General features: G+C 41.5%; 2 protein-coding genes across 4 annotated transcripts in view; one reads left to right on the top strand and one right to left on the bottom strand.

The window, feature by feature from the left end:
- Positions 1-2722: 2722 nt before the first annotated feature.
- On the top strand, positions 2723-7366 carry LOC311062204 (small ribosomal subunit protein eS19; the record flags this gene model as incomplete). Its single annotated transcript, XM_084081072.1, has 5 exons — positions 2723-2793; positions 3361-3461; positions 4346-4529; positions 6076-6130; positions 7340-7366. 5 exons carry the CDS (start codon positions 2723-2725, stop codon positions 7364-7366), a joined length of 438 nt encoding a protein of 145 aa, XP_083937198.1.
- A 4370-nt stretch (positions 7367-11736) lies between these two features.
- Positions 11737-25270, bottom strand: part of kmt2ba (lysine (K)-specific methyltransferase 2Ba) — a 42067-nt gene continuing 28533 nt past the window's right edge. For all 3 annotated transcript variants that reach the window (XM_084080207.1, XM_084080208.1, XM_084080209.1), the window contains exons 21-36: positions 24405-24475; positions 24176-24310; positions 23763-23921; positions 23054-23171; positions 22817-22895; positions 22291-22451; positions 22004-22165; positions 18314-21764; positions 17712-17834; positions 17445-17554; positions 16520-16648; positions 16064-16316; positions 15759-15872; positions 14749-14832; positions 14456-14585; positions 11737-13559 (exon numbers count right to left, since the gene is read on the bottom strand). In XM_084080207.1, coding sequence (XP_083936333.1) covers positions 13284-13559; positions 14456-14585; positions 14749-14832; positions 15759-15872; positions 16064-16316; positions 16520-16648; positions 17445-17554; positions 17712-17834; positions 18314-21764; positions 22004-22165; positions 22291-22451; positions 22817-22895; positions 23054-23171; positions 23763-23921; positions 24176-24310; positions 24405-24475 — 5555 coding nt within the window. In that variant the 3' untranslated portion in view covers positions 11737-13283. The remainder of the gene's footprint in view (positions 13560-14455; positions 14586-14748; positions 14833-15758; positions 15873-16063; positions 16317-16519; positions 16649-17444; positions 17555-17711; positions 17835-18313; positions 21765-22003; positions 22166-22290; positions 22452-22816; positions 22896-23053; positions 23172-23762; positions 23922-24175; positions 24311-24404; positions 24476-25270) is intronic.

The following is a 25270-nucleotide window of genomic DNA, read 5'->3' as shown; positions in this document are numbered from 1 at the left end:
GTTGCCTGGGGGCCACTGTAGCCTACTAGAGTTCATGGACTGGCTCCAGTGTTGCCATATTTTGTGAGAGAAATAAGCAACCAGGTCTAGGAAAACAAGCGGAAAAGAAGCAACTTAGACCACAATGAGCACTTTAAAACGGCTATTTGAAAATAGTCTAGCTGGTAGATCTGCTATTTTCAAAAAATCCAACTCCAACACCAATAAAATGTGGGATATTTGGATTTTTTTTTTTTTTAAACATTCTAACAACACAAATGTTCCCTGGCACAAAACATTTTCATGAAAATATTTGAGAACCACTGGTTTAAATAAAATAAAAAAATTGAAGCAAGCCCAAATAAGCAAGTAGGCTACACTTTAGGAAAAACAAAACAAAAAACGCAACCCGCTACCCGCAACTACCAATTTTTACAAGCAACTTTACAGAAAAAGAAGCCCAAAGTCGCTTATAATAAGCCGACATGGCAACACTGTCAAGGAACTGAAGGACTGGCTCCTGGAAAGACCAGAGGAAAATGGACAGGGGAGTTAATAGCTGCCACAAGCGTGCCCTCTGCTGGTGCACAGCTGGAATGACTCACTCCACACAAAATGCGGTACAACATTGGTTCTCAAAGTGGGGTCCGAGGACCCCCAGGCCTACTTGAGGGGGTTCCAGGGGGTCCCCAGCTAAATGATGGACAGGGACCAAATGGACCCTTATGGGTCTGTAACTCTGAGAGTGTACAAATGGAACCAAATGGACATTTGTACACTCTCAGAGTTAAATTAATATTGATTTTACAATATGAAGTGGGGTCCCAGAGACATACATGCCATTAAATGGAGGTCCGTAGCCCTAATGCATGACAAACTGGGGGTCCTTGAAATTAAAATGGTTAAAATCACTGCTAGAGAGCCGTAAAAATCTTCTATTATGGGGGTCCCTCCCTGGGCTTATCTTTTCAAATGGGGGTCCGCGGTCTAATAAGAGTCTATTTGAGGGTCCTTGGCACGAAAAAGTTTGAGAACCACTGCGGTACAACTCTTCCATGTGACGTCACAGCAGCACGCCACGGCCACGGCCACGCACCGTATCATCACTCGACGTGAATAGACACATAGGGCGTGATTAAAACGGGGGGGGGGTAGCGTGGGAATAGCGTGTAAAAGCGTGTAAGAGCAATTATTATACGCCCATGTGGAAGATTATTCAAGATTTGAGTTCCACGATCACGTGTTAATGTTTGGTTGCAATGCTGTCTGTCCCTGTACAATGTTTTCGTCCATCTAATCAGTGGTGTAAAAGTAACTAAGTAGTAGTAGTACATGTACTTAAGTACTGCACTTAAGGACAATTTTGAGGTATTTTTGTTTTACTTTACTGGACTGTATTTCCAGTATTTCCAATTTTCAGTACTTTTACTTCTACTCCACTACATCTCAGAGGCAAATATATACGTTTACTCCACTACAATTATTTGAACATTTTAGTAACTAGCTACTTAGTTAGCAGATCTAAATTATTATATTACAAATACTTTAGCCCTATGCATAGGCAATTTGAAAATAGCCGATCTACAAGCTCACAACTTGTGGCATCATGATGGCTTCTGAGCTTGTAGATCTGCTATTTTCAAACATTTTAGTTCTTTTACTTTTGGTACTTTAAGCAGGCCTACATTTTGATGCCAAATAATAATTGTGTAGTACTTTTACTCAAGTAGGCTAAAAAAAAAATATTCCGGACTTTGTTTTACCTGAAACAGAATATTTTCTACATTGCAGCATTGATACTTTTACTTAAATAAAAAAACATGTGAGTACTTTTTCCACCACTGCAAGCAGCAGCAGCACCAGCAGCATCCTTTCAGTCGGAGCATCGCCCAGCAGGCTACCAACCAACCAGACAGTACCGCAGCATTTCCCCATTAACTGAACAGAAACAAACTCCAACACACGTATTTAAAGTAGGTCTTTGTTGTTATTGAAAAATAAATGCTATGAATGGTCTTCTCTTGACTCTTCTTTGATATCCAGTGAGTCTAGCTAAAATATCCTATTTGTTAAAGGGATACAGACAGTTCACCCCCCAAATGACTTTTTTTCTCCTATTGATTACTCGCCCCATAATGGAGCCTTCAATTCATGGAGATTTCTTTGTTTTTGTCACATTCCTAAAGCCAATGATTTGATGACCGGCGGAGTCTTCGGTGGGAGACTCAAAGATGCTATGGAGGACCAGAGCTAATAGAAAATAAGTCTCTCTTTTTGGGGGGTGAAGTGAACTATCCCTTTAAGACTGCGCAGTGGGGGAGTTGCGCTCATCAAATCTAGTTTGTGGAGTTGGAACGCAGCTGTGTGGCATTTTAAGATTTCTTTGGCCTATTCAAAAAATAGCAGATCTACAAGCTCATAGTGTGGCACCGAGTGCCGGGCTATAAGCTTGTATATCTGCTATTTTAGAAAAATCGTGAATATCTGTGCAATTCTTTGAATATAGCCTATATATATTTTTTAATGTGAACATTTGTAACTAAAATCTTTGCCTCTGGGAATCTATGGAACATATTTTGAGATATTTTTTACATTTTATATTTTTTATATTTTGTAAAAAAAAAAAAAGCATTTAGAAAACATTTATAGAATCGGCCTCGGGTCTTAATGGGTTAATTGCTCGTTTTGTTTGTAATCATATCTCACCTGGCTGGGTTTCCATGGTGTGTGTGTGTTGTTGCAGATGCCAGGTGTGACGGTGAAAGACGTCAACCAGCAGCAGTTTGTCAGAGCTCTGTCGGCATTCCTCAAAAAGTAAGAGCCGTCTCGAGCCGTCCGTCACGTGAATGACTTGCACTTTATTTAGCGCGTGTCTGTCGACTGACTGGACACATATGTATACGTCAATGCACGTGCACGTGCAGCCTGCAGGGATTGTTACGCAAATAGCCTACCTACACACAGGCCTACACTTTATGCAAGATTAAGTCATTTTACAGTTTTGTAGTCGTATGCTTATAGTTAGTAATTTTTACAGTAATAAAGTAAATAATGTGCCATATTTAGCTGCAGGCTTCTTCTTTTTTATAGTTGAAGAATGCAAGATTAGGCTAAGTCATTCCTATTCATTAAATTATTATAGGACACAGTTTTCCTTGCCTGATTTAACTGACTATGGGAAGTGTATTTCCATGAACCCTGTTGTTCATCATATAATATACTGTACTGGGTAACTTTTGAGACAGATTCTTGATTCATCCCATACAGGAAGGGCCTATTCATTTACCACTAAACATACTAGATATATTAAACACAGAGTTGATTGTATAGTGCAGATTGTGGATGTGATTTGATTTCTGATATCTCATCTGGTCTTGCCAGGTCTGGCAAACTAAAGGTTCCGGAATGGATGGACATTGTGAAGCTTGCCAAACATAAGGAGTTGGCCCCCTGTGATGATAACTGGTTCTACACCAGAGTAGGTATGTGTGATACTCATCTAGAAGGGTGGCCTACTGCAGTGGTTCTCAAACTTTTTCATGTCAAGGACCCCCAAAATGATATGTATTGGGCCACGGACCCCCATCTAAAAATATGTTGTTCCAGGGACCCCCAGAAGCAAAGATTTGAGTTACAAATGTTCGCTTTTAAAAGAGATATTCAAAGATTTGCACAAATTTTCAAGATTTTTCAAAAATAGCAGATCTACAAGCACGCCGTGCTATGAGCTTGTATATCTGCTATTTTTGAATAGCCAAAGTATAAAAGTATAAAATTCTGATGCTATATTTACACATTTTTCTGGGTACCCCCTGGAACACCCTTAAGTACCCCTGGGGGTCCCCGGACCGCACTTTGAGAACCAATGGGCCTACAGTGTCCATACAGTGACCATACGTTATACCAAACAAATGAATCAACAACTGTGTGTTTGACTATCTGAAGCGAAACACTTATCCGTTCATTATTAAAATGTAGCCCACCCTTGTTGCCTGTAATATTTGCCTACACAGATTTATTCATGGCAACACGGCACATACATTATGGGTCTGAACTTTGTCAGTAGATGAAGGATTCAAATCTCATTGAGTCCATATTAAAAATGTAGCCTATACTCTGTGTTGGCTGAATAAAAGCAATCACCAAATTACCCGTCAGTTACAGTCTTAACACAATTACATGTTTTTGGCTTGAATCTTTGTAATACTAAGGTGAGATGTCTACTATATAGACTGCTGTTCCGAAAGCAGACACTGTCGCTTGCAGACAATAACTGATTTACACAAGAACTGAAAGTAAGTTATTTGCGGCAAGCAACACCGGTGTATATTTACGCTTTATGTTATATGATTTTTGTATGTACTAGCATCCACAGCCCGTCATCTGTACTTGCGAGGAGGCGTGGGGGCAGGCTCCATGATCAAGATCTATGGCGGGCGCCAGAGGAATGGTGTACGGCCCGCCCACTTTAGCATTGGCTCCAGGAATGTGGCACGGAAGGTTCTCCAGGCTCTTGAGGCCCTCAAGATGGTGGAAAAAGATCCAAACGGGTGAGAGGGATGGAAATAATCTTAAGACATTAGTTAATCAAACTGTCAATTCTCAAAATCTCAAATATTATAATGGTATTTCAGGTTTTGCCTTGCCTTCACCCATTTTCAACATATCTTCATATCATTGATCCTCACTAAATGCTCATTAAAATATGGCACCATTTCTGTTTACTCACTCTGTCTCTCAGAGAAAGCCGTGACAGTTCAGAAACCTTTCTACCACTGACATAATTAGTAGGCAGGTTGCCATGCCCTTGGCTGCCTTGTACTGTAGGTCATCACCAGTGTTTTGAACTGGATGTTTCCGGAATGGAAATGTGTTGTATTGCGTTTTATTCTTTTGACAGATATGTACAAATATATGTTCATATATTATATATTCAATAAAAACGTCAATCAATCAACCAAACAATCAATGTGGGCAGAAACTAGAAGACAGTAAAGCGAACACACAAAGGGGGAGAAGTGAACATTTAGGGTGGTCTGATTTATTTGGAAATGGCATGAAGGAATTCATATCACATGTAATGTATCAAAAGAACTGATCAGTGCAAAACTGTTTTAATAATAACCAGCTAATAAAAGGTAAACACCTAATTCTAATCCCCTTTTTTGCCTTTTAATTTGAACGATTTTGTTTGCTTAGTTTTAAGCCAAATAACTAGTTATTTTCTTAATAAAGTTGTTTTTGTTTTGTAAAGTGACTTTGAGTACCGAGAAAAGCGCTACATAAATTGGATGTATTATTATTACTAGACCATACCCGGTCGACGCATCCGTGGGGGGATATGCGCACATGATCTGGCAACCCGGGAGACAGTTCGTCCCATAGCTGGGCAGCCCCGTAACCATGGCGACAGTGTTTGACACAAAAACGCTAATAAGAAGCTGAGATTTGGTGAAATTGAAAAACGGGCTTCACAGTTAAGTTCAGATGGTAATGGTCAATGGCTGTGTGCAAAATCAGAGCAATTGCTCCAGCCACTGAGGAGAACCGGGTAGCTTCACCTACCTACTCACCACTACGTACCTTACTAGAATTATAGTATGACTAGACCATACCCGGTCGGCGCAGCGCATCCGTGGGGGGATATGCGCACATGATCTGGCAACCCGGGAGGCAGTTCGTCCCATAGCTGGGCAGCCCCGTAACCATGGCGACAGTGTTTGACACAAAAACGCTAATAAGAAGCTGAGATTTGATGAAATCGAAAAACGGGCTTCACAGTTAAGTTCAGATGGTAATGGTCAATGGCTGTGTGCAAAATCAGAGCAATTGGTCCAGCCAGTGAGGAGAACCGGGTAGCTTCACCTCCACCACTACAAACGCACAGAGGTTACTAGAATTATAGTAGGATAGTAGGATAGTAGGATTACAGGACCTGACAGTAATATTAGTACGAATTGAAAAAATATGAGTACTTTTTACTTACAGTCTGTACCCCATTTGTAAACAATGCATTATTGTTTGACAAGTAGGCCACTGTAAGACTAGAAATGTTACTGTATGCACATTGAATAAATTGTTCATTTGTATTTCCAGTGGACGAAGACTCACCTCACAAGGCCAAAGGGATCTGGATAGAATTGCTGGACAGGTGAGTTGTTGCTGGTTAACAACATCACAGGACAGTAACATGTTTCTGTGGTTTATCTGGTTGCTATAACTGTAAATGTGTTTGAAGATACAGATTTAACCCTTACTATCAGGTTATCAGCGAGCAGTAAAGTATTTATAAACACAACATAGCATTAGTCCATAGGTTGATTTCAAGTTGGAGGCTTTATGTTGCCCCATTGCTTGTCATTTCTGCCCTAGCCCATAACCTGCCTTCCCCAACTAGACCAAACTTAGAGTTATAGTGTAGTGCTCCCACTGGTCCCAACAAAGGGAATATATCCAATTACATACTGTGTATTTACAAAAGATCTATAGATTGATGAGAATAGCTTTCAGTCTTAGCAGTACGGGTTCATAAAACCTTTCTTTAATACTGTATGTTTTGTCCAGCTAGAAGGAAAATAACAACACATAAATACATCCCACCGTTTACCTACACCTTGGTGTAAACCATTTGCACACCTGAATGGACACCTCAGGCAACGATGGTTAACAAAAAGGATAAACTGAAATAAGTAGATGGAAAATGTAGCTAAGTTGGTCGGATCCTTACCTAGCCAATACATTCTTAACAAAACAAAAAAAACTACAGTGCCAGACAGTGTTTAATGTATGGTGCACAGTAAAATCCGGTGTTAATTTAACTATGAGACAGAGTCAGAGTATGAACGATAACCTTCTGTAAACAGTGGCACAAACACACGCTGCACAGTCAGCAGCTGTGTCTGAGCACACACATGGAGGCAGAGAGAGCGAGAGCGAGATCTCCGCCTCCGTGGTGCTGGTTCTAAATATATAATTTCAAGACTCTTGATTATTAATTATAAGGAGCCGAGATAGTTATAGGCTACCTGAGGTAATACCACCTAGGCATTGGCTGTCAGTGTTTCTATTGTTCATGAAATGTTTTAAGTGATCCAAACAATATTGTTCACAACTATCCATGTCGTTATAGTTGTGGTGTGGACTGCCATCTACTTCAGTTAGAATGATTTTGAAAATTAAATATTTGTAGTTAGCGCTATAGTTATCATGCTTGGCGTGAACGGTCCTTAACACTGAGGATTTTACCAAATGTAGCAAGCCCTTTTGATTGGTCAATGCTTTCAACATTTGCTAATCACCTTTTCTCTTTCTTTCTCTCTCTGTTGTCTGTTGCGTGTGTATATATTGTATTTGTGTGCAGGTTGCTGCAGCAAGTAAGAAGCAGTGAAGTTTATGCATGAGGACAGCATGCAAAGAAAACATTGGACTTGTGTTCCTGCTATGCCTTATTACTTATACACTCAAATCTGCCTGGCTTTTATAACTCTCCCACCATAATGATATTTGTCTGATTATACTTTGTCTGATTGCTGAGAAATGTGTCTTGCATCACAAGTGCCACAGTTCCACCTACTCAAAGACAAAATAGTATCTAAATACTTTAAGCATGAAACAAAAATAACTCCATAAAACTCCATAAGACTCAATATGTATCTCTTTCAAACAGAATACATTCAACATTCTGTACTTTGGGTTTGTTTCCGAGTTGATGCACTCTAAATTAATTTAGAATTTCAAGCGTATAAGAGCTTCACAATAATTCTACAACATGGAAATCTGGAATCCCTCCTGCAGATATGAGGGTATCTTTCTCATAGTTTAATTAAAGCATCATGTTTATTGCTTTAGTACAAGAAAAGGTAACACCGTAAACACATTCACTGTGACTCATTGTTTTGATTTCTAGTAATGAAAATGGAATGAAGACAAAAGCATGCTTTGGTGGTTGCATTTCAGTCACTTTATTCATTTTTACAATACCCCATTTAAGGTCTTGATTACAGCTGTTTGAGTCATTGTCCAAACCATTGACTGTATATAAAACAGTACAAATGTGATTTTATGAGATGTGAATGAAAGATGCACAATAGAGAGAGGATCAAATAAACTATTATCTGATGTTGAAGTACAAAGTATCATTTTATATAGTTTATATAATAATGTAAATGTGCAAGTGTGTGTCCGAGTTCATCACGTGGATCTCAATTAACTTGATAACTTTTTCTTTTTCTTATTATTTTTAATATATATCAAATTGTTTAACCACTTAAGCATTATTTTATACATTGTCGCACAATGTAGTGAAAATACGTCACGTTGTGCGCTTGTAGATTTTCACTATTTTTTACATTTTTTGCAACTTTTCGCCAATGACCTAGCCAAAATATTATTATTATTAATCGATAATTTTATTAAATTATTACAATCAATTAAATTGATTACCTTTGATTAACTGTTGCACCCCTAGTTCAGTGATGTTATGGAAACCTGATTTATAATTAGTTATATAGCCGAAAATAGCTGATCTACAAGCTCACAACGTGGTGCAACGTGGTGCGACGCGTTGTGATCAGGCTTATGACTAGCTCAGGCTGGATATGGCTGGGGGCAAGGGAAAGGTCAAGAGTTCTTTTCATTTGGTTAGAGAGGTAGTGAAACAATGAGAAGGTCACACATTCGATATCCGCAAGTGTCCATGCATACTGCATAGCCATGCTCCTTTGAAGTGCAGTAGGCTACTTGAACAGGACTGAATATCCCACCTGCTCACTCATCGTTAAGTCAGTCTGGTTAAGAATATCAACTACTGTAAATGCCAAACAAAAATGTAAAGCCTGTCTCAAAAATATTGCAAGTAGAGTGCATTCCTAAAACACATTCTAATAGGGCTACATTCATACAGAAGTAATTTAACGTTTTTGTATATCCAACCTGTGATTTGATGCTGTATCATAGGAGTGATAGTAATATATTTTATACAGAATGAGAGGAGATACATTATAATTAGTTTGAAAGGATCATGGTAGGGGGGCTTTAAATCATCCTAGCACCTATTTTTCAAACGATGCAACTGTCAAATTGGTTGGCAGAGGATGTAACTTATCCTACATGTTTATTACATGCAGGTTTATCTTCTTCTTCTTAAACTCCCCAGCAAATCATCTCCTATTATAACCCATTATCTTGGAATTGCATGTTCAATACCGATACTTCAAGAACAAGACAACACAGGTCCTTAAGCCACCACTTTCAGATGCAGCTTTCAGTATGTCTCTCCATGCATGTGAATGTTATGTAGTAGCCTAGTCTATTGGGGTTTCTGTTTTGAATGAGCAATCCTAATTATAACAGGAATAATCCGCAGCCAAATACCGTACATATTAATTCGGGGGTCCTTGACATGAAAAGGTTTGCGCACCACTGGTTTTAGACCGTTTGAATATGCTTGCTTGTATTGTGAATTTGGGACACAGGTCTTGATTTGAGGCCAGGTTGTGAGGGTGTCAACGAAGGTTTATCAAGAGTCCATCAAGAGACAGCCTGTTCCAGAACAGCACCAACAACACCACACAAAAAGCCCTGAGGGCTTGTTTCCATTGTGGTCCCTAGACTAGGCTTTCTACCAGATTATCCCTTGAAGGTGCATGTCAGGGTTCAATTTTGCTTTACTTGTAACGTGTGACATAGACAAGGTTTTCCGCTTTTTACTTCTTCACTTTAAAATGGCATACTACTCTTTGACTTGTCTGGGCTTGGGTTTCCATGAACACAACTTAATGCGAGAGTAACCGTTGTCCCTTAGCTTATAAGGGAATTAACCTGACCTAAGACAACCATCTAGTGTGCAATGCATTAATCCGTTTTACATTTTGCAACAATATAGCATGTTTAGCATAAACCACTTGTACTTTGAAAAAAAAAAAAAATTCATGGATGTCAAATGCTGGCTCCTCATTTCAGACTGTAGAGCATTAGTTAACACCTACGCTGTGAAGCCAATGAGAGCACATGATGGCCTCGAGTCCTCGACTCGGTTCATAACTCGCCTTGGGAGACCAGACGTGGGGCACAGCAGCACTGACAAGGTTTCCTCTGAAAACATCAGCTTCCTGAGGTTTTGTGTGCAGCACTGAACCTTGGTTCAAGTATCAAAGTATACAGCTGAATGAGTGAACAGGCCTCATCAGTCCAATCAAATTTAGGCATACCCTGGTTTAAATGACAGAACACCTCACATGTCTAGCTGTCTACTGTGGTATTTGCATTGAATCTTCAGTCTTTACATTTTCAACCTCATCTCCGTATAATTGGTCCTCACTAATGCTCATTATAAGATGGCACAATTTCCATCTACTCACTCTGTATCTAATTGCTGGGCAAATGACAATCGATGGGGATTCCAAGCGAATAGAAACTACAGCCTTACTCATCTTGGAAAGTTAGCATGCCAAAATATAAGCCATTGTTCTTGCATTAATAAAAATAGTTAGAAATGATCAAACCTGCCTACCGATGATGTCACAGGTAGGCAGGTTTCTTAACTTTTAACGAGTATTAGTGAGGACCAAATTTATGAAAATGGGTGAAGTGGTCCTTGAATTATATATTGGATGTTAAACATCAAACATTTTGTTCTCATGCCTCACATTGTCCCATGCTCATTGTTAAAATCATACTAGTTGGATGAAGCTATCTACACTCTTGACATGCATTTAGTGTATACAGTATGTATATATTTTTTACAGCAATATTGGCATTGTGTGACCTCATACAATAGTTTGCATGAATAGATGTGTCTTTATTAGATCCTTTACTTCCTTTTTCATCTAAGAATGCCCAAGCAAGGTAGTAAATGTCCTTGGAAGTGTAAATGAAGGGCATTTCTCTGAGTTGCCGTAAAGCAAACCTAAATTATGAATGCAATTTACAAATTTTAACATGTAAAGAGTTTTATTGGGCAAAAAAACAAAAACATAACATAAATAAAAATGTGTAGTAAAAAGTTTCAACAGGTTTAGAAATTTTGTATACAACTATATACAGACAAAAGGTTTCATCATCAGCCGATAAAGTAACAATGCAACGCATGTCACATGAAATTACAAACTCAATTTAAATAAAACAATTCCATATCAATAACATACACTGCATTCCAGATTCAGACGACCACGCCAAACCCCTCCAGTGAAAATATCAGAGGCTGGGTCGTGTACTTGTTACATGCATCTGCCAGCTGTGTTTGCAAAAACAGAAGCCATGTTAAAGAGTTTCGTTCCAAAATTAAGCTATCCATGATGTGATTATTTTACAGAAAATGTGATCCCTGTTCTTCCAAAGCGATTGCTGGCGAAAATATGACAGATGCCATCGGCTATCCTAACAGGCTAGCACCTCATCTCACAAAATGGTTGGTGTTGTGAAATTAAAATCGATTGATGAATGTAGGTTGACTGAGAAACTGTGCTTAGAAAATAATAAAGTTCTTAATGTGAAATATCGAGCAAAGGACTTAATGTCAAACTTAAATGGACATTTAGTGTCACAAAAAAAAACTCTTCAAACGTTGTCTCGTTTCATATAATATACTGTATGTTGTTTTGCCACTGAGGTAGTACACCCATGAGACAACAGATATAGTGGTCAAAGGTGGAAGTAACAATAACGAAGTAGAAAGGAAAAGCAAGGAAAACTAATTTGGGAGGCATTAAATCACTTCGAGTTTCACTACCAAACAAAGCAAGTTATAACTTCCACAAGCATGTTGAATAGCATTTATTATTTCAGTGTACAAAAATACAAATCCTGAAAAAGATTTAAAAGGGAGCAATAAGCCGTGTAACATTACTATATTATCTTTTTACAGCCTGCAGACATCCCTCCCTTATAGACCTTTAAAGAAAAACATTAACAAAACAATTGCATAACTAGTGGGATAAAAACATTTTGTTCACAGCATCTCTCCGCTGTTTCAACTAAAATCAAGACATTACGACTGAGTGACAGGGAAAGACGGAAGGGATGGGGGCAACTTCCATTAAGCAAACTTTTAAAACCCTACATGAAATAGAACTTTTGTGTGAACGGCATCTCCACAATCAAAACAAAATACGACAGACAAGAATGAAACTCCCTGCTCACTTGACTTAACTTCCAAAATGTGGGGAAACGGAAGAAACATAGCTGCACTAAAACTTGTACAAGAGGTGGGCTTGAGTCCAGCGTGTTGCACTTTGTTCTGAAGAAAAAAGCAGTCTCACTTTGTTTGTTCACTATGTACAGCTGATGTCAGCAGAGATGAACACGAGAGATTAAGGTGCAAGAATCAGTCTCATCCCATTCTATTATAACCTATATACAGACACATGTGCTAAGAATTTTCTCTCTTTAAAACAGAGCAGAGTGAGAAATAACTGCAGTTAGGCGTTTCAGCCATCATTTGCAGTGAGTACTAACCATCGTCAGGGTAGAGGCAGGTGACGATGGCCCCCCAGTTCCAGCCGAGGACATTCATTAAGATTGAAAAGCAATGAGTCAAAGGAGATGGCCTGTGACAAAACAAATGTCCCAAAATACTGCAGGATCACTGGATAGCATGCAGCTCCTCGCAGGCCAACATCCCAGTAGTTTCAGCCACTGAATCACATTAATAATCTTTCATACCAAGCCTCGTCATATGGCTTCTATTTGGTTTGTGTGACTGAGGATAGTTACTCTATGGAATTCAACGAAAGAACAGGGCGGGGGGAAAAAAGTATGCCATCGTGCAGCCAGTCTAACAGACCATTTTCTTCAGGGAGTATCAGCGATTGCACCAGAATTTAAAAATAGCCTCTTGTTCTCCAGGCAACGAGGTCTGGTAAATGAACAAATTCTTCAGCCATTCTCACACTTTCACAAATCAAACAGATTTTAAGAACAGAATGTGAATGTAAATCTGCATCAAAGTTGGTCACCCGTCATCAAAATTGGTGACGATTTCCCACCTTGGGACCCCACTCTTATGGCTATGAGACGATGTTCTACTCAAAACAAATCGGATAGCACTCAGTGAGAATGTTTCTTTTAAAATATTTAATAATGTTCAGTAGAAAACATTTCCGCGGAGAACCGTTTCATCTGGAACTAAGGTATACCTAAACATCCTTGCCTCCGAGTGAGTTCCCGTTTATATGTGGAGTGTACAAGGATAACGCACTGACTGGTTCAAGTGCAGCGGCTTACCTACCAGCATGTCGCACCTTCCCGCCTCCGTTAATCTCACATATTCAAGTAATTCAAACAAGATGGCTGTCGTGCGTTATGTCCTAGTTGAGGAAGCGGCGGCACCGCTTCGTGGTGCAGTTGCAGTGCAGCTTGTTGCTCGCATCCTCGATGGGGAACTTGTAGTCATAGGTGAGCTCCTCGCCCCTGTAGACCTTCCTCAGGGCAAGGATGACGATGTGCTTGTGGCCGTCCACACTGATGACCCGTGAGTAGCAGTTGGGCTCGCACGAGTGGTTGATGAAGCGTGCCGCGTTGCCGTGCATTGTGGCGTCCACCACCTCAAAGTCGTCGATGCGGAACATATAGCAGCCAATGCCCTGATTGATGCAGTGAGAACAGCAGTATTCAGTGAGAATCATTTGTTTGACTTTCATGTCCAGTTATATACATATTTTTAGCACTTTTTTAATTGAAATAGATAATTATTTGCATATCATGAACATGCTGTACAAATGCCAAGTATAAGTGATGCCTGCTTAAGCAGATAGAGTAGAACTCTTGTGGTTTTACTCTCTCTAAAGGGATTTCAAATATTTTTTGTGGTTTTACTCTCTAAGGGGATTTAAAATGTTACACTTACAAGTGTTGTTCCTATCTGCTTCCATGGAATACCACTACTTTTGTCTGAGGAGCTAGAAACGTTTCAAAGTCAGTTTACAAGGAGTGCAATGGACGTCGCATAAAGTAGGATAAACTTTCAATTGTCATCACGAAAGTTTCTTGAATTTTAACGGAGCATGTTAATTTAGGCTACATTAATGAGCGAGGGAGGAGAGTGTGTCTTCTGCTGCACTCTGAGCCAGTGCAGCCAGCGCACGCGCTGGCACACACACACACACACGCATGCTTTGATTTGCTTCTGTGTGTGAACGAACGGGTGAGGTGACTTTATAAACTTTATGCGGAAAAATGCGGGGATTGTGAAATCATGCAAGCCCGTGCATATTTTGCGCGGAAATATGCGATTATTGCGGTGAATATGCTCCCTTTTTCAATAATAATCTGTACCATTTGGCTGATTATGCAGTGAATTATGCAATCGCATAATCACATTTATCTGGAGGGTCTAGAGGTTTAAATGTCTTGCTCAAGAAACATGTTGGCATTTGTGGAGCTTAAAACCTGTGAACTTGTGCTATGAGTGTCTCTAGTCAACGCGCTTTGATCATAATTTATAGCCTACACTGTATACTTGGATCTAAAGATGACTAACCTTGCTGTCATAGTATTTCTCCCTCTTATCAGTCAGGACAGCTCGAATGACATTTCCTGCGTACTCGATCACCAGCTCTCCAGCTTCAATGTTCCTCTTGCAGAACAAACCACGTCCATGAATTGCAGATCTAGGATGATTGAACAGAGAGTTGAGGATGGGGGAATTTTGTTTTAAGCATATAGTCCTTGTAAGGAATCAAAAAACAGACATCTTCTGAAGGAGCATGCGGGCAACAATTACTAATGACAATTAATTTATGAGTTGCGATCTTTAGGTTTGGTGGTCTTTACCTGTAGACTCCTACAGCTTCCTTGGATGTTTTCTCCAGGTGTCTGAAGCGCATAGCCATGGGAAGCTCAGTGCTGGTGGCTCGTCTGTGGGGTGGGACATTGAAATGAGCTACATTTTGTGTGTATGTGTGTGTGTACACATATGTATGTATACATGCGACTTGCTTTATTTAACAGATGTAACAGATGCAGAAAGTCAGTCACTGGGCTGGCTTCAAATTAAGGCAGTAAAATGATGACAATTTTCTATTTTAAATTGGGCACCGGCCTACTCAGGAACAATGAGTTGGGAATAATGCAAGTTTGGAATAAAGGCAGTGCATCACCCATTGCACAAGAATACTCTGTGAAGAAGGCTGTGTGCCGTAACATGTAGGTGTATTATATTTTTTATTCTGGCCATGCAGTAGCCAATTAAATAAAGGCTTTTGAATTTTTCCACATGAGTGCCGTGGTCTTTTCCCTTTTTTCGCCATTTAACTGTCTCCCCATTGCACCAAAGAGGACTTTTACACTTTGCCGTACACTCAGACCCCAAATGCAGGAATTGGACATAGTGAAAAAAAAGTTCAGCTTCTTTGCCACGCACATTTTTATATAACTTTGTAATGCTACTGTAGTTTGCGTGCAACACTCTTGAAAACAAAGCATTGCATTGTGGGTTTGCATACCATAGAAAGGGGAGCCGACAGGCCGTTTTTCATGCCAATCAAAACGAGGAGTTTTGTGATTATTATTATATATTTTTTTTAGGGGCATGGCACGCGATCTACCTGCGCTGCCATTGTGATCTACAATGCCCTTATGGACACCCCTGTTATACAGAAATAACAAGAAAATGTTAATGAGCAGACGGACATACCATACAACCCTTTGTGACATGTGTAGAAAACCTGCAAGTTACTCAGCTACATCAACTAAACATCATTGTAATGGCATAGTCTGCTGTATTGTGCTATACTTTTGTGCTTTACTGGATCTTCAAGATTAGGAGGGAAAAAGCAACAAACCTGCTGAATTTCATCATATGCAATTCATCATCTTCTTCATCGCAGGGGGCTGATGTGTCAGGGAGCTCTCTATGCTGGGAGGCCAGGAAGTTGAACATGTCAAAGGTCGACTTCCTGCGTGGGGGGGACAGTTTCAAATATGTACAGTATTTAGAACAGTTTTTTAGTACTGAAGTAGTGAAATTATTCCAAAACCTCAAGGTGACAAAATCATCAAGATCATTACTGGCAATTAATATCCATTTAGAACTAAGATACAGTGAACTTTACCACTAATTTACGTAATATGGTGAGAAGAACCATACCGCGTGTAGACCTCGGCGCGGGCGCAGCCGCTGGGGTTGAGGGGCGGCTCCTCCTCGGTGTACTCATAGCGATGGAAGCGGAAGCGGTGCTGCTTGCAGCTGGCGGCCCCCTGCAGCTGCTCCAGCAGGAAGATGACAGCATCGTGGAGCACGCCCAGCATCCGTGGGCCCGACACCCCCCCGAGAGGCAGGTGCTTCAGGTGGAAGGCCGCCCGCGCTTCCAAGACCCCGTCGATCACAGCTCGCCACGCGACTGAGGGAAGAGAGAGAGGTGAAAGCTGATTCACGTGTGCGTTTATCTACAGTAAAGCCTATTGTAGATGGTGTTTAGCACAATACAGTCAAAATAATGACAGAGTTAATGAGAAGTAAATAATAACAAAATAAAGAGCAGAGTTGGCATGTCAGGGCTTTACAGTGTTTATATCATAATTCTGCATTAAAAGGAAGTAGTACCTTCAATACTGTCGGCCTTTACACTGAATCCATCATCACTTGTGATTTCAAAACGAAGGTGGGGCTGATTCATATATGTCCTTTTATCTTCTTGCTTAGCCAGCAGAGTTTCATCGTCTGAGCTAAAACCTGAATAGAAACAAATAGTTGGTTTTAATGTACGTATATATAGAGACAAGATGTAATATAATTATTTCTAAGTATTTAGGGCAACATCCTAAAACCAGCTTTTATGTAGGGTACAACAGCAGTGGCAACACAGAAAACTGTGGGGAGGAATTAATTGGCATAACAACTAAATTGGGGACATAAAGGGGTGACTTATTTATCACAAAGCAAAGTAAAAATCTAAACTCTAAACTATTTTTTGTCTTACGTGTCCTTGCATCCAAAGAGCACTTGTTTTTTGATACCGACATTCATGACATAGCATTCCTCAGCCAATGTATTGGTGTTTGCTCGGTCTAGTCTTCAACCCAGGGTCTGCCAAATTTTGCAATATGTTTATAATAAAAAGGGAAAACACAAAGGGCGGAACAGAGTTTGCAAGGCAAACACACAAAATCTGCATGCGTCATCAAAAACAGTGGACCTTCAACACGGTTAACTTATCCCAATCATAATGGCATTCTCTCACTCGGCAAACAAGAGAGGACAATCTCTATGGTTAGGATTCGCTTATACAGCCATTTCAACCAATCACAGCGACTTTAGCATGTGTACGCCATTTCTGCCTCTCGCTGGGTCTGTCACTACTCCCCAGCCAGAGCGCATGGCCAGCAAGAGACAGCTGACACTCTATACGCTCCGCAAAGCTAATTTCCCGGCCACAAGCATTTGGAAGGAAAAAGTTTGAGAACTACTGATTTAGATGGCATTTGTAGAATCGGCCTCAGGTCTTAATGCGTTAAAGGATATCACCAACCTGAACAGGGCCCCCATTCAGAGAGGTCTCCATGGCGAGCACTGAGCCAGACATGTGATTTACCCTCCTTGTTACTGGTGTTGATGGGCGGGGCTTGTTCCATGGGCAACCTGAGTAAGCAAAAAAATTAAGAAATTAGATAAAAATAGAAATACAAGAAAAGAACATTCTATTATTACACTTAATTAGGCATTTTGTAATCAAATCAGTCTAATAGAAATAGGAATTTCAATGAATTGTAGTTTTTTGTTATTTTTATCAACTCACTTTATCGGTCCCAACTCTGAGGATGATTTGATTCTTGGCTGCTCAATGTTATCAGGAACATTCCCTTGGTCCAGATCAAGAACATCCTTCATTGTCGGTGCTTTCATTCTCACACGGCTGGCTCTGTGACGAGAAAGCAATGTGGTTTAGGGTGTTTTTACACCTGGTATGTTTCAGCTGTTCAACTGAACTCAGCAGTTTTCCCCATATGTGGTCATGAACTCAAAAGGGACTCTGAAATGAGACAAACTCAGAGCTCCTCAGACAGCCAACTAATTACCTTTACATAATGGTTTTCATTAAAGATGTTACATAATGGTTTTCATTAAAGATGTAATCATCTCAAAGTGAATTCATGGGAAAATGCACTCTTCTCGCAGCAATATAAACACGTTATTTCAATACAGTACAGCGTACAGTGTTATTTGCAATGCAGGAGATAAAAGTCACCCATTCTGTCCTCCTGCAAAGAACTTGGAATTGTTCATCTAAAAACCAAACTACCAAACTTTTAAGACAAAATAAACGTAAGCTCGAAGTAAATGTGTGTGTGTGTGTGTGTGTGGGGGGGGGGGGGGGGGACGGGACAAAATGTAACTCACCTAGCATCGTTAAAGTCATCAAGCTCGAATGGCTTCAGATCAGTCAGGACGTCTTTCCTGCATCTCTTCCTGCCTGGCTGCTCTGACACAGTGAACACTCTCTTCATGCGCACTTGGGAGCGCGACGGCATGGGTGCATCCGTTTTGCATTCACTGACAACACTACTGGGGATTTGCAACGTGGCAACAGGTGACGGTAGGGTCTCTGGCTTCTCGGACACATAGAACACTCTCTTCATACGCACTTGGGAGCGTGACGCCGCGGGTGCATCCATTTTGCATTCACTGACAACACTACTGGGGATTTGCAATGTGGCAACAGGTGACGGCAGGGTCTCTGGCTTCTCGGACACATAGAACACTCTCTTCATACTCACTTGGGAGCGCGACGGCACGGATGCATCCATTTTGCATTCACTGACAACACTACTGGGGATTTGCAATGTGGCAACAGGTGACGGCAGGGTCTCTGGGAGGCGTGTAACCTGGGACGCCAGGATCTCTGGGAGGGGTGTAACCTGGGATGCCAGGATCTCTGGGAGGGGTGTAACCTGGGACGCCAGGATCTCTGGGAGGGGTGTAACCTGGGACGCCAGGATCTCTGGGAGGGGTGTAACCTGGGACGCCAGGATCTCTGGGAGGGGTGTAACCTGGGACTGGGGTGAACTAAGAATTCTGGGGTTCGGTCGTGCAGGAGAGCACAGGATGACTGGATGTGAAATTGGCTCTCGGTGGCTAGCCATGGCTTTTTCTATAATGGCTTGGGCTTCTTGGTTGGTGGGTGAGCCTGGCTGAGAAACGTCCTTAGCCTTGACGGCAAGTGGCCGACCTCCTCTGATCGTAGTGTGGACAATAACTCTCCCATCCGAGGACACTACTTGGTTGCTACTTGGGATGACGTTTTCGGCCAAGGGCCTGGTGTTGGAGTTTGGTTTTAAGATCACACGGGGGACAGGGTGCTGCAGGGCATTACCAGTATGGAGCATCTTGGCAAATTCACTTATTCTGTTATAGTTGGGCGAGTTTGGATTGAGGGGCTGATAGGTGTTGGTCCTGGAGTCTTTGATGAGAATCTGACCTTGTCGGTTTACCAGAAGGACCTGTGGGGAAGGGGATGGAGTGAGGGATTGAGGAGCGACTTGCTTAGGAGCACCTGCCGGGGCACCAATCACCAATTGGTGTGGGTGTCCTTGTTTGCCATCAAGGCAGATGGCGATGGTTCTCCCTCTTGATGCTCCAGGTTGTTGTACAGGTAAAGAGTTTAAGCCATTAATCACAATGGGGGAGGTAACCATCTGTGACACAACGCCTGGTGAAGCAGAGGTAGTAATTACAACTGGTGAAGATTGAGGAGGCAAAGGCAATTCAGTACTTTGGGGCTGAAGTGGAAGACAAGGCTTGGGTGAAATGACTCTCTCATTTGTTGGGAGTGTGCCAATTTGTTTGGGTTTTACAATTATAGTCTTTGTAAGCGCTGTAGTGATCTTTTTGGCTGTAGCCATCTTTTTGGCTGTGGCCTCAGGTGTGAAGTCATGGGCACCCATATTGTATACATATGGTGTGTGGTTTTGTTTGGGTTTTATAATAATAGTCTTGGGTGAAATTACTTTCACATTTGTTGGGGGTGTACCAATTTGTTTGGGTTTTACAATAATAGTCTTTGTTTGTGCTGTAGTGATATTTTTGGCTGTAGCCATTCTTTTGGCTGTAGCCATTCTTTTGGCTGTAGCCATTCTTTTGGCTGTGGCCTCAGGTGTGAAGTCATGGGCACCCATATTGTATACATGTGGTGCGTGGTTTTGTTTGGGCTTTACAATAGTAGCCTTTGTATGAGCGGTTGTCTTTTTGGCTGTGGCCTCCTTTTTTGCTGTTTTCTCAGGTATATAGTCAAGGTCACTCATATCATCTACATATGCAATATCGTCTACATATGGGGGGGTGCGGTTTTGTTTGGGTTTTACAATAATAGCCTTTGTATGCGCCGTTGTCATCTTTTTGACTGTGGCCTCAGGTGTATAGTCAGGATCACCCAGATCATCTACATATGTAATAATATCATCTTCCTGTGGGGGTCTGCGGTTTTGTTTGGGTTTTACTACGATAGCCTTTGTATGCGTTGTAGCCATCGTTTTGTCTGTGGAGTCAGGTGTATAGTCAGGGTCATCCATATCGTCTACATATGCAATATTGTCTACATATGCATCAGTCGAGTCAGTTGAGGAACTGCAGTCATTGGCAAGTTCTTCATTGTTTGTTCCTTGCACAAGTAAACCATCCTCAGAGATAAAATGACCCGTATCTGGATCCAAAAGAAGGTCTTTTTGAGAATCACTTATCTGGGAGCCCTTTTGAACCGTCTCTTGCAATGAAACGTTTGACTCAGGAACTACAGACAGTGCAGACCCCGCCTTAGATTCCCTGGCCATTGTGGACGTTGTGTTGTGGTCTGATGATTTTGTCCCTGTGTACATGGACTCTAGCCTTTTCAGAGCAACAGTCAATTTTTTTGTTGGGGTATTCTGAATTGTTTGCATACTAGCGGCTACATTTCCTCCGACTGACTTCGGAGCATCATCTTCAACTGTCTCACTTCCATCACTTTCTGATCCTCCATCAGCACCATCCAGCTGTGAGATGGAATGTGATGAGGAAGGTTGAAGGAGACCTGTGTTTTCCGAGTCCTTGGACGCCTCGCATACCATCACTGTACGTGAAAATTTTAAATAATGGCCAGCATCATCATCCAGGGATCCATGCTCCTGACCCACCATTTGAATTCCTTCATTTTGTGCCTCAACCTCGCCAACATCCCCGACCTCCCCACTACCAACCTGTGAGCTGCAGTTCAGCGTCACATTTTCGCTGAGTAGGGCCTCATCAAACTCTAGCTTAGCATCTAGCATGGAAGCCACAGCTACCTCTGTGTCTGCATCAAACACAGTATACGGCAGTTCCTGGGCCATGAGATTAGCAACTTCTTCCTCCAAGCTATCAGGAGCAAGGGAGATTCCATTGGTGGAAGCCACTGCTGAATCCTCTGCCTCGGACGACGCTAGGAAGTCCTGTGGAACCTCAGCAGACACCGGCGTGGTGATTTTGAAGAGCTGTCTGCCTTTCGGGGAGCGGGTGATGGCGCCTTGCCGTGGTGAGACCCCCGGGGTGATGCTGGAGGGGGACGCTGGCGGGGAAGACAAGTGAGGGGATGCGGAGTTCCGGCCTTGCCGTGATGGAGGACGTGAGGTTGAAATAAGGTCGGTCAGTCTAGGAGGGGAGCTGAACAAAGAGGCTCTGCTGTGGATGGTGCCGCCTGAGCGGAGAGTCATCGGCATAGAGGGATCGCTGTCCGAGGGGGAGGAGCTACAGCGGCTCCTTGAGGAGAGCCGCCGAGGCCTTCGGTTGTCGTCCAGATCCCTGAGGGTCAGGATGTGGTGTGATCTTGGAGGGCCTGACCCTGATGAAGCAATGAATTAGCATGAACAACAAGTTAATAACTGAATATTTGAACCTCAAAGAGCTGAGACAGTAGACATGTATAATGTATGGCCCCGAATTAGTGTAAAATATTTAAAGTGGATTTGGACTATTATCATACAACTTTGCACATGTTAGGATCTCTATTTTCAAGATACATACATCAGTTAAAGGTTTCAAGTTCTATGAGTACATGGTAATCTTGAAACAATTCCTTACCTGGAGATGGAAGAGGTCTAGATGACCCTCCTGCTGGTCTTCTGGTTTGACTGTAACCAGGTGCTTTGGCTCCATATCTATGGTCCTGTTCTGAGATGGGTGATGGCACACTTGACTTAACCCCCATGGGCGAGATGCTCATCTTTTCTGGAGTCTCCATTTCTGGTAAAGAGAAAAAGTGTTGCCTCGTGGTTAAGGCACATACCACATAATGCCAGTCAATGATGACAGATGTCATAGACTGGAGATCCTGTGAACCTCTCTAAGTTCGGTAATTGTTTCCTCACCACTGTTGTCACTGGGACTGTGTATGGTGGTGTGATTGTCTTCCTTGGCCCACCTTGGATTTTTTTCCTGCCCAGGGAGAGGAGTGCACACCTCCATCACCTTGCAGGTGTACTTGCAGCGCCTGCGTGGGTCCACCGTGCTCCAGTACAAACGAGAGCATCTGACAATTAAGACAGAGGTTTGTGAGGAGAGAGATCAACAGACAGAGACAGAATGATGTAACCGCGTGAACAATAATAGCGTCCCTATTCTGGTGTGAACATTCGGCAAAAACAGAAGATCTACCAGCTCACTCCAACACACGTAGGCTAGCAATGCTTGTACATCGGCTATTTTTTGCAAGATATTTCGTTTAGAGGGGAGAAAGGAGGAGGCTTAGTTTATTGGAGGGAATCCAATAAACAAAGTATTTAAGAGGTTAATGATTATAAGGACTTTTGATTCTATAGTGGTTAAAAATAGTGCAAAATATTTATTTAGGATTTTTTGGTGTACCAGGGATCACAAGGGCTATTTGTCACTTACTGGTAACCGACAGGATACAGCATCCTTCCATGTGACGACAGCTCTGACAAGACACCGAGCTTAAGGATCTGCAGAGAACCTGAATAGAACACAAAGAAACATGTAGTGTTGTCAGGGCAAATACAGAGGGACTGATACCAGTGGTAGAACATAAGCCACGTCAAATGAACTTGATGAACTCCGGGGTCAAACCACACATATTCAAACCAGAGGGCGCCCCTGTAGTAAACGCCTTACCAATGGTCATGTTTATGGACTCTGGCTCCAGGCCTGTAAGGAACTTCTTCCTCAGTGTGATCCCCTCGAAGTCCACATAGACACGCCGAGGAACTTCAAACCCATCCACAGACACCATCTGGCAGTGGGAATTTAATTGGTGAAAATCATAAGGCAGTAAGCTACACAGCAAATGTGTGAAGGGTGGAGTCAGGAACTGACAGTACAGATGTTATTGCGTCAAGAGGGTGCTCTCTCTAGAAAAAACAGGCAGTGCAAATGCTATTTCAAGCTTGTCTGTGTGGTTAAAGGGATGTTTCACTTTCAAACATGTTAATGGTAATTTTCTACTTAGGCTTTTGTGTGCACCCCAGACAGTTCTAAAGTTGCTTGATTCAGAATTTAGATATTTGTTTCATTTTAGATATTTTATTCATTTTATCAGACACGCCTCCTTTCTATATAAACCTATTGCAACTTCAAACATTTTAACAATGTTAGGTTCATTGAAAATACACATAACTGGTTCTGGAGACTGATATTGTCCTTCTAATGCGTGAGGGGGCCGTGTTTTTACTTTTTTCATTGCACACAAAAGCCTGAGTAGACAATAAAATTACCTCAAACATAAGTGAAATATCCTTTAAACTTCAACAATTGTGAGAGAGAGAGAGAGCGAGCGAGAGCGAGAGAGAAAAGGAGAAAAAAAAAAAGAGTATCCAAGGCATACCTTTTTACTGACAAGGTCCCTGTGTTTGTCGCAATACACCTTCCTGTCCAACTGGAAAACACAATTCTCTGCACGAGCACACATGAAGTGGTAGTTACTTTGGCAGGTGGACAGACAGCATCCCACAGTGGCCCCCGACTGGCGGCAGGAGTCACACCGCTAGAGAGGAGGAAGCAGTGACGATGGAAATTATGAGTAACACAACACAACACTCACGATACAATGTGAGTAAATATTGTAAGTGGTTTGATCGATGTAAAAGCCAACTTTATCCTTCAAAAGCATTTTTTTTTTGTTCATTTAGGGTTGTACAGCTCGTCTCTCTCCAAAGTTGGTTGGATGTGGAGCGAGAATACTTTCACACCATACTTAAAAATCTATTTTTTTTCAGCTGCAGTTTATTGCATCCTCACCAGGAGGCGCCCCCTTGAGATAGCACTGTGCACTTGCAAAAGAGCACCATTATCCTCATACACCTCAGCAGACCAGAAGAGGCAATTCACATGGGCCCAGTCGTTCTGACCCAAGTACAGCAGCCTGCCTTCATCCTGTGGAAAATGACGTAAAAACATTTAAGTGTAAACAACTTTCCAGTAGAGTGGTACGCTTAAATAGGAGTTAAAAGGAAAGGCAGAGACTCACATTGGGGGCGTTATCTCCACACTGTTGGCACAGAGTACACTGCCTCTTGTCACCAAAGTCTTTCTTTACACCTGTTGGAGGAGTAAACGATACATTTTAATATTGATAGACTAAATGTAACATCAAATGATATTATTCACTTTATTTACATGGATGGCCCATTATAACTGACAAGCATGTTCTCCTGAGATTATTCTGAATCATCATTAGCTATATTATCCTAATAGTTGAATGAAAATATGAACGGTCATGTTTTTTCTCTTTTCCTATTTCAATGCTCTCATGCTTGTGTGTGTGTGTGTGTGTGTGTGTGTGTGTGTGTGTGTGTGTGTGTGTGTGTGTGTGTGTGTGTGTGTGTGTGTGTGTGTGTGTGTGTGTGTGTGTGTGTGTGTGTGTGTGTGTGTGTGTGTGTCAGAGAGAGGGTTCTGCTTACTAGTGCTAATTTTTTGTTTGTGTGCGTCAGAGATTTTAATAATTAAGTCATTTATTAAAGTATTCTTACAGATGTCAAGGTGCAATCTGTGCCCAAAACACTGTAACAGTGTTAAGGCCATTGTCTGTGGAGAGGTAATCACTGTTCCCATAAGTTTGATACATTCATTGTAACCTCAATTTTGTGCTCATGAATTAAAGAAAAAAAAGAAGAAAAGGTTACCCATCTACAATATTAAAAGACAAAAACTAAACCGATTTATATTGAAAATCTGTATGGGGTTATTTTAAGGCAGGTCTTTAGAAATATAGGGATTCCCGTTTATATAATGTGTTTTTAGCTTATTTTGCATGCTGCAAGCCTTTGGTTTGTTTACTGTTGAGTGGGAAAACAATGATCCCCATAATTCTGAATAAGATTGAAACATTCTCTC

The sequence above is a fragment of the Gymnoscopelus microlampas genome (assembly GCF_963454915.1).
Source record: "Gymnoscopelus microlampas genome assembly, chromosome: 15".
Taxonomy (NCBI): domain Eukaryota; kingdom Metazoa; phylum Chordata; class Actinopteri; order Myctophiformes; family Myctophidae; genus Gymnoscopelus; species Gymnoscopelus microlampas.
Note: the sequence above shows the minus strand (reverse complement) of the source record. Positions and strands in the feature narration are given on the sequence as shown.